Source organism: Nuphar pumila, chromosome 12 (genome assembly GCF_984573655.1).
Source record: "Nuphar pumila chromosome 12, dmNupPumi1.hap1.1, whole genome shotgun sequence".
NCBI lineage: Eukaryota > Viridiplantae > Streptophyta > Magnoliopsida > Nymphaeales > Nymphaeaceae > Nuphar > Nuphar pumila.
Genome location: NC_143260.1, coordinates 31,917,248 through 31,926,719, shown reverse-complemented (window position 1 = coordinate 31,926,719; position 9,472 = coordinate 31,917,248). Strand labels below are relative to the sequence as shown.

The 9,472-nt window shown below is 39.3% G+C and overlaps 1 protein-coding gene across 1 annotated transcript; it reads left to right on the top strand.

The window, feature by feature from the left end:
• The first annotated feature begins 3,451 nt into the window (after positions 1 to 3,451).
• On the top strand, positions 3,452 to 7,903 carry LOC149820553 (uncharacterized). The gene is made up of 3 exons (XM_089982919.1): positions 3,452 to 3,710; positions 3,929 to 4,034; positions 7,605 to 7,903. Exons 1-3 carry the CDS (start codon positions 3,549 to 3,551, stop codon positions 7,685 to 7,687), a joined length of 351 nt encoding a protein of 116 aa, XP_089839045.1. The 5' UTR covers positions 3,452 to 3,548; the 3' UTR covers positions 7,688 to 7,903.
• Positions 7,904 to 9,472: the final 1,569 nt, after the last annotated feature.

Genomic DNA, 9,472 nt, shown 5'->3' with positions numbered 1-9,472 from the left:
CAGAGAAACTGCTCTCAGGATTAAAGACCTAGCCGTCTGCCATCCTTATGGTAACTGTCCTGACAACTTAAAACTCCGTGGGCTTACCTCTTGTCATGAATGGATGGGTAGCTTCCAGTGATTAGACCAATTACCTTGCAATGTACTTAGTCTGATCGCTTGTGTTGGCTTAATTAGCCCAGTAGAACATGTATTTTTTGGAGCATAAGATTGAGGACTCTTGTCCCACATATTAAAATAAGCGACTCCCCTAGTCATTGAATCCTTATTGAAATTATTTCTGTTGATCAGTTTTACTACCATGTTACTTCTTTTGTCACCTTTGTTTTTGTGTCCTTTGAGCTCTGATGCTCTGATGAACTGATGGGTCAAATTTTTGTGTCCTAGGCTCGTGAGAGGATGGGACCAGAAGTGAATAATCTGGTACTCTAGATTCTCCACATGATATTTACTTTTTTTGTTATTAGCCCCCTCCTTTTGTTTGAAATTCAGAATGGGTAGAGGAATGAAGGGCTTTGTTAGCTTTTTGCCTCCTTAATTGTGGGGCTGATGAGTCGGATTTGGGCTCGATCCTGCCAGATCTGAATCCGAATCTGAAGTGCAAACATTAGATCCGGATCTGAATATGATCCGAAGAAGTTTGATTGAATCCGAATCTGAAATACATATTGTAATACTGGAACCAGAAAAAAATAGAACAAAACATGCCATTTACATATAAAAAATGCATTTGGGTTGGATTTTGATTTCGATCAACTCTATATTCAACTTAAAATGCTGATCTGCATTAGTCCTGAATCCAAAATTGATCGGATTGAACAGGTCTGAATCCTCCTTCGTATTTTACTTAAAAGATCCATATCCAAAAAAAATATGTTGGATTTAGATTTGATATCTGACCATATCTGATCCTTTTGCAGCCCTATGAACAAGCCATAACGAACTGCAAAAAAACTAAAAAGAAACCCATGTTTGCATCATTACATGCCTACGAGAAAGCATTCAACTTTATAATACCAGTTTTATCCTAAAAAAAAAAGTTTGTAATACCAGTTTAGTAGACTACCAGTCTCAAGCAGTGTTGTTAAAATCAATCTTAATCAACCAATTTGGATCAAACCGAACCTCCTCCGAAAACTTTCAGGGGACGATTCAGTTTTTTTGGAAACACGATTAGCTTAGTGAACCAATTTTATCAAGTTGCTCTCAAATTCTCGTTTACTTTTTTTTTTTTTTTGGATATTTACATGGACAAACCACTCCAGGATCAAAGAGCTAGCTGCGCTGGTTCTGCCAGCTTTATTTACTATCACTGTTCTGGCCGCGTAAAACTCTGTAGGTTTACCCAAAGGAGGGGAGGGGACTCATTTACCTTAAAAAGCCCTTGGTCCTTTCCATACACTGCCAATACCAATAATACATGGTCAGCCTCCACTCCAGTAACCAGTCTGCCCTAAATAAAGTGATGTGAGGGTCCACTTTCTTAACTGACCTTAAGGGCTTGTGAGGTGTCATGTACTGTGAATCTGTGATTCATGTGCTGGTACACGTACGTTTAGTCAGGTTTCTTTGTCTTAATATTTAGATGGGTACCGGTGCGCAGAAATCGTGTGATGGAACGCTTATTCGGGAAAAATTCATGCTCGTGAGTGTTGTTTGTTGGCCATCACAGTACAAGACCAGATGAACCTATTCCATTACTCGGGTCATCTTCGACCTAGGCAGATGGGTCCATATTTCATCGGATCCACCACTTTTTCTGTGGTAGCTTTGTTCATGATTAGAATACAAACCATTGGCTTCGTTTGTATTTAGCTCTACAATCTCTAAATACCTAGAAGGAATGAAATCAATTGGTGCACCGAATTCAGATCCAATTTGGGGTTGAATGGATCAAGCAAAACCAGTGATGTGATTCCTGTATTCTCTGGAGGGAGATAAGAACAAGGTCCAGCATCTGTTCCTACTTCCTAGTGGGCATGGAAGATTAGATCTGGATCCAATCTATGGGCAGCTCTATGAAACACAGGGAAGCCAGCTCCTGCAGGATAACTGATGTAAATCTGTAGCCGGATTCACGAAGAAAATCTTGACAACTATGAGATTATTTTAAAACAACAACAACAAGAAATTACAAGAAAGTACAGGAAATAAAAGAAAATAAATTAACTGAAAAATTAAGGAAAGAAGTAAACTGATTTAATATCCAACTTTAACTTTTAACTTTTCTGTAATGAGCATTTACAGGAAAACATGAGAAACCTTAGGCCTATTTTGGATCTAAGATACATCCAATACATTAAAAAATCAAAATATAAATAAAAGCTTAAACTAAAACAAGATCCAAATGAATCTCTTAGACCCATCAATAATGCAAGCTTGCATGTGCTACCCTTGCATCCACATCTCAATAGTAAAAAAAGGTCATTTTTTATCCAACAACATTGCAGCTCCACTGCTGATGACCATCCACCCCAACATTTGTCAAAATGGACACAACACTCATCTCGATAAATGTCTTGGGTGGCTGTCAAGCAGGTCACTGCGTGCACTGAATATAATGTGAAGTCTATGAAAAATCATGGTATTTTTAGAATTTTAAATTTGTATATTGCTCTTAGTAAAAAAAAAATTGCTAGTGCACATCACCTTGTGTTGGGATGCTGCAAGTTCAAACCCCAATGATATTGTTGTATAACTATTAGGGGTCGGCCTAACCCCAGCTTGCCTTTCAAAAAATTTTTGTTTTGCTCGGGCTCGTACATGACCCTAACCAACAAAAAGATATGAATTTTATTTGTCTTCAATTATTATTATTATTATTAGATAATCGGACTAGGGGTGGCCTCCAATAGGATTCTAATTTGAAAACCCTGACATATCAGTCAACCAAACTATGCTATTCCATCCTTTTATCTTCACCTTTTAACTACAATAGCTAGATTTAGATTTCACTTTTTATCTCCCTTCCCATTTTTATATTTGGATAAATGGGTAAAAGCCAAACAAGCTAAACTTTTGGGATATTCTTTTTCACCATTTTGTTTAATCAATTCCAAACGATATAAAACGGTAACCATTTGTTGCAATAGCGTATTAATTTTTAGTTTCAGCATAGAGAGATGAAAAATCGAAATATGACATCTGCTTTGGTTTATGCAATTATTTGTTATCTTACGAAAATTTTGATTTCAATCCATTCTTTGTTTCCTAAATAAAAGAGAACAGTTATTTTTGAAAAATTTAAGCGCTAATTTTAAAAAACGATGGGCGCTGAAAGAGACCAAAATACCCTTATTTTTTGAGCGTCATCTCCAAAGACCTTGTGTTATAGATGAGATTGGTTATGTGCATTTGAGTAATTTGTGGATTCCGAATAGAGAGAGAGAGAGAGCCCCTTATTTATCTCACTCTTCCTTCACGCTTCCGTGTCCTGCATCACAGAAAAGAGCCGAGAGAGAGAGAGAGAGTGCCCCTTATTTATCTCACTCTTCCTTCACGCTTCCGTGTCCTGCATCACAGAAAAGAGCCGAGAGAGAGAGAGAGAGATGACGGAGGAGAGCAGGGATAAGAAGGGCGCGATCGTCGTGGCGAAGGATCGCCACCACGGCGGGAAGGATGAGAAGCGGCAGCAGCAGGCCAAGATCACCATCAAGAGCGCCGATATGAAGGAGGAGATGCAGAAGGAGGCCATCGATCGTGCCCTTTCCGTACGGAACGTCAACCCCATCTTTTCTCCCAAAAATTTCCTTTATTTTCCGTTTTTTTCTTGTCCCCACAAATCCGTTTCCTTCTTTGTTGCTTGCATTTCTTCTTCTTCTCGAAGTTTTCTTCCCTTTTTTCGCTCGGATTTTCGAGGTGAGAAGGCCAAAAAATACGGGGAAAAATCTCTTTCACTTCTTCATTATCTTCTCTTTTGTGGTTTCAGGCATTCGAGAAGTATAGTGTGGAAAAGGACGTTGCTGCGTACATCAAGAAGGAATTCGATAAGATGTACGGCCCCTCCTGGCATTGCATCGTCGGGCGCAATTTCGGTATTCTCTCTCTCAATTCACCCACGAATGATTCTCGCTTCTTTTAGCGATGTTGGCGTTTTTCCTTTCTTTCTTTCTCCATTTCTTGTACATTTTCTTCTTCGTTTTTAGACTGGATTAGGGGCTTTGCTTTCTGTTTATGGTAATTGGTACTTGGGGGATTGTGTTCAATGATGGGTCTATCTCCTTACCAGTTGCGCCGTGGTGGTGTTCTTCAAAGTTTTCACTTTGGTGAATCTGGAGCGCCATTGTGGAACATTTCGGTTTTAGAGCTGTTTTGGTGCTGCCCAATTTGGGATTTAGTGATTGGTAGTTAGTTGACGAGGAACGCTGCTAGAAAGAGCGGAGATGATTTTGTTGGCGTAGCTTTATTTCTCGAGGGTTATGGATTGTTTTATGTTATGTCGTTGAGAAACCAGTTGCGCCGTCGTGGTGTTCTTCAAAGTTTTCACTTTGGTGAATCCGGACGGCCATTGTGGAACATTTGGGTTTTAGAGTGGTTTTGGTGCTGCCCAACTTGGGATTTAGTGATTGGTAGTTGATGAGGAACGCCGCTAGAAAGAGTGGAGATGATTTTGTTGGCGTAGCTTTGTTTCTTGAGGGTTATGGATGTTTTATGTTATGTCGTTGAGAAGCCAGCATTCCTTTATGTGGGGTTATAATAGCATCACTAAAGGAACTGGGAAAAGAGGAAGACCACTGAAGACTTTGAAGGAGGCAGTTAGAGGTGACATGAAGGATTGTACAGTGACCAAAGTTGTAGGTTTAGATAGACAGGAATGGAGAAATAGGACTCGCAAAACCAACCCCATGTAGTTGGGATAAGTCTTGATGATGCTGATACTAAGATCTAGATAGTTCTAGCGAGGATTGATTTGGTGAAAGAAGATGTTTGGGGAAGAGATTGATGTCTTGCTTCTAAATTATTTAGTTGATTATGTTCTCTTCCTTGCTGACCATACATAGACTGCCTAGAACGTTTGACAAGCAGAATATCTATCTATAAACTGAAACAAGAAGCATTCGGACGATATCTAAACTGAAAAGTATAAGTTTTTGCTAATGGCGCTTTTAGATAGATTTGGCTTATAATCACAAAGCACACTATATCTTTAGATGGGAACACTAATAGTGTGTTTTGGTTTGTGGAATCCAAGCCTATTCTCCCTAATTTCTCTTTTCTGTGGACTGTGGAGTTGTGTCAAACAAACCATATGATAGTAGTCAGTTAGTCACTTTCAATTTTCATGAATCAAGCTGGCATTTTAGGTGTTTCTTTTTGTTCATGCCTTTAATTGTAAAATTGAGGAAGCTCTTGTGCAAAAACAATACTAATGTTGGTTAATTGCTGTTTTCTAAATGCTAAAGAAGAAAATTTGAGTGATGGTGATAAAGGTAAAACCAAAATGCTTATGGCCTCTTCTGACAATGGCAATTTTCCTGGGATCTTGTGGGCAGTGGGTGAGAAAAGGAGGAACATCTTGATTGTATTTCTTACAAACTAAGTCACACGGACTCGGCTAAAAGGTCGACGCACCCGCGTCAACACGCCCCGACACGGGTGCGGCTTCGAACACGGGGCAGACGCAGACATGGTCAACTAAGTGTCAGACTCGGTCAACGCACTGGGGCCGTGTCCGTCCACATTTTGACTCGGTCAACTTTGACCGAGTCTTATTTTGTCCATTTATTAAAATTAATTTGGACTCGAGTCGGGTCCAGATCCAAGGCGGTATCGGGGTCGGATCTTATATATATATAGCCGTGTCCAAATTTTTTGAAATTGCTCCCCCTCCGTACCCGCACCCATGTGACATAGCTTACAAAGATTGATTTGGTCATGGTGGAGTGACACAAATATCCACAGGAAACCAAGTTCATGTGGAAAGGAGCTAAAATTTAAAGGTGGGATGTGAAACAACACTCCTAAAGGATAGAACCTTATAGGAATGCCGATAGCAACTATTCGAATATTCAAATGACATGTCCAAATACTGTTTGTGACTTATTCCAATATTCTCGTTTTACTTTATACAAATGTTTATATGTTTTCTGCCATACTTTTTCCAACCTTTATTCATATCATGTTGGATGCCTCTAAAAGGTTTTATGTTGCCCAACCAAATACAAATGTAATCCACCTTTTTCAAACTTGGTAGTTAGAAAATTTTGCATGATTATAACTAGCCACTTTCATTTTTTTTTTATTTCCACTGTATAATGCCTTATTGATGCATAACTAGGGCTCAGTTTGGAACTCGGTAATATGAAATCAAGGTAGTTGCTGAATCAACCAGATGACCCAGACCAACTTATAATAGGCACTAAATAACTAATTCAGTCATGTCATTCCTTGACCAGATTGAGTTGCTCTATGACTAGCTGGGTTCCTTGTCTTGAGACTCATTATGATTCCAATAGTATTTGTCGCTGGTAAATGAACTTAGTTGTTTGTAAAATGTGCTTATTGTCCTTCAAACACGCTTGAGCTCTTTAAGAATAATGTGCTGAGTAGCGACTATGGTCCACTCACGTGGGTTGGCTTGGCTCGGTTGTGCTCATTAAGAATAAAGCACTGAGTGACAAATATATCATCAGCCATATTGTGTGGTAGTTGGCTGAGGCACATGGCTTGCATGGAAGATGTCTAGTGTTAGCATTGCTTTGAAATTTTAGATATGTAGGTTGTAACCTGTTGCTCGACTGCTTTGTCTGATTAGTACTTGGTCTTGAGAAAGTTCCTTGTGCATCAATATTCTTTGGGATGTTAATGCTGATTTTCCTACTTCTCTTGTGCCTTAATGGCCATTGCCCAATATTATGCTAGTGCAAGAAGTAGAAGTGGTTCTATGGTAAGTAGGGCCAGTTGCTTTCACTCCAGCTCATTTGCCCATCATTTTCTTGCAGATATGAGTATTGTTCTGTCTTCCCAATCTCTGCTTGGATGCCATCTATAATTGTTCTTGACATGACCTTTTTGCAATTATTGGAAGCACATGGTTGTTCAGCCTCCACTCAACCACTTAATTCAGCAGTAGTAGTATTTTGATGGAGTTATTGTCTATACCTTAGTTTCTCTCTTTCTTTTGGAGTCCCTTATTGCCATCTTTTTGAGTTACATTTTTTCATTAATAGTTTTAGGATGGGTGTTTAATACTGTAATGCAAGGACTTGCTCAACTTATTGATATCACCTTCCTGCTCCCAGTGTATTTTTTTAGTGCCTGCTATGTAAAATTGTGAACGCCCAGGTCCCCGCCCATGCTTCGTGACTCCATCAATTGACAGCATGGACTGTGCCTTATACCAAAAATGTTAAATTTTTTAAAGGTAAAATAACTTTTATTAAGAATCAGGGTGACAAAAATGGCAATCTTCTTAAGTGTTTTTTACTGCTGTTAACTTCATTCTGGCCAACTCCTTCACTAGTGTAACGTATCAGCATAACTAATTTTCGTTGCAGCAACTGCCGAAGTTGTCCATGTTGCAAGAGGATGATGGCGACATATTTCTTTCATTTCTTTCTTATGTAAAATAACATTTCACAAATTTATCTGCATGTTCTGTGCAGGATCTTATGTCACTCATGAAACAAACCATTTTGTATACTTCTATTTGGATCAGAAGGCAATTTTACTATTCAAGTCTGGATGAGAAAAGCTGCAGCTTTTTGCTATGACAATGATTGTGATGATGTTGGCAACAATGGCGATGAGCATTGCGAGGATGATGGTGATTTTGCTTAGTAATTGAGTTCGTGTTCTTCCTTTGGAGAACTGTGGAATGCAAAATTGCATGTAGGATATTTGAATGTCACCTGTATATTTCTGATACTGTACTTGTTAATAATTTGTTTTCTAGCTGTAGATTCATGTCTTTTTTATTTGAGAGCTACCAGTAGATTAATGTCCTAATGCCCTTGTTTTTTTCAAGACAGCATTTTTTCCCTCGAGGATACAATTATCATTCTTTTACTATGCCTTTTTCTTCTCCAACACTTTTCACCATTACCAATGGGGGATTCCGCTTGTCTGGTAGGGGACGTCACCTTGTGTTGGGACCTACGTTGCAGGTTCAAAACCCAATGGTATAGTTGTATAACTGGTAGGGGTCTGCCTAACCCAGCTTGCCTTTTTAAAAAAATGTAATGAGAGAGAGTGTGAACCACCAAGTTTCTCCAACGTGCTGGAATTTGCTGGGTCACTTATAAAACCTTTCACAACTGATGGCAGATCAGATCCAGTCTAATCACATTGCACACTTTGAGTGTGTTGCTGCACCTTGCTGCTTCCGTCTGCTTTCGAGCTTCACACACACTTAGGGCACATTTGGAAAAGATAAAAACTCTCATAGGAAGAGAAAGGTTTGCCTATGAGAGTTTTTGATATGAGAAGCTTTTCAAAAGAAAGCTTTTCGCTTGTTTGTTTATTATGAGAAAACAGTGGTAAAATGTGAAAAAATGAGAGAGAGGAGGGTGGGGCGATGGATGGTGGTGGTGATGGTGGGAGGCAGTGAGATGGGTGGTGGGGAGTGTAAAAATAAATTTTCTATTGGTATAAAACATTCCTCCACCTCTCCTATAAAGGAATGTTTTCTATAAAAAAGATACTTTTTTAGAAAAACTCAGTAAAAAAGTCTCTTGTTTTGACGATTTTTTCATTTTGCATTACTTTTCCTACATCTCTCTCGCTTTCAAACCTGTCCTTAAAGTGTGGAATGTGATTGCACCTGATCACCTGTCCTTGCACCTGATCCACCAAGGGTCTCTTAGCACACCTACCTAACCAGATGTACTGAAGACATTGTGTAACAAAAGATGCTCAATCACTGGTATTTCTTTGGGAGTATCATTTGGTCTGAGCTGGTAATGCCAGGATGGAGGTTTTGCTATTTTTAGCTATTTTGGATTAGACTCCTCGTGTATTTACCCATTTTGGATCTGACCCATTTGCATCCCTAGTCATCTTGCATTGTTTGTGACACACTCGCCAAGCGATCATGTTTTTGTTTTGTCCTACTAGGTGCATGGTTCATAGCCTCATGGACTCTAACGTGAGAAAAATAAGGGCTTGACCAAGTTTGTCCTACCCAATTTAAGTTGGATTCGTTACCTAGTTGGACCGACCCTTATCGGGTCCGAAATCATGGATGTGTCTGACGCCTTCCTCAATGTATTATGGACCAAACCCAGCCTGATTGCAATCGTGCTTAGACCATTCAAAGTAGCCCTAGTGAGCTCAGCAGGGCGGATTGGCAAATAGATGTATATTTAGATCTGACTCAATATTAACATAGATCAGAACCATTTTACATGGGATTTGGGTGAAAGGGCTTGTCTCCAACTCTCATAATGTTTTTTTGATAATCAAGCTGGAGATTGCTGCCAATAGGATTTGAACCCAAGAACTCTTGGTTAAGATCAATGCCGCAAATCTTGGT

Excerpts from the sequence above, each read along its gene's own strand:
- LOC149820553 (XM_089982919.1), top strand. The coding sequence starts at position 3,549 with ATGACGGAGGAGAGCAGGGATAAGAAGGGCGCGATCGTCGTGGCGAAG. Across the intron at positions 3,711-3,928 it reads CCATCGATCGTGCCCTTTCC|GCATTCGAGAAGTATAGTGT; the intron begins GTACGGAACGTC and ends TTGTGGTTTCAG. Across the intron at positions 4,035-7,604 it reads CATCGTCGGGCGCAATTTCG|GATCTTATGTCACTCATGAA; the intron begins GTATTCTCTCTC and ends TGTTCTGTGCAG.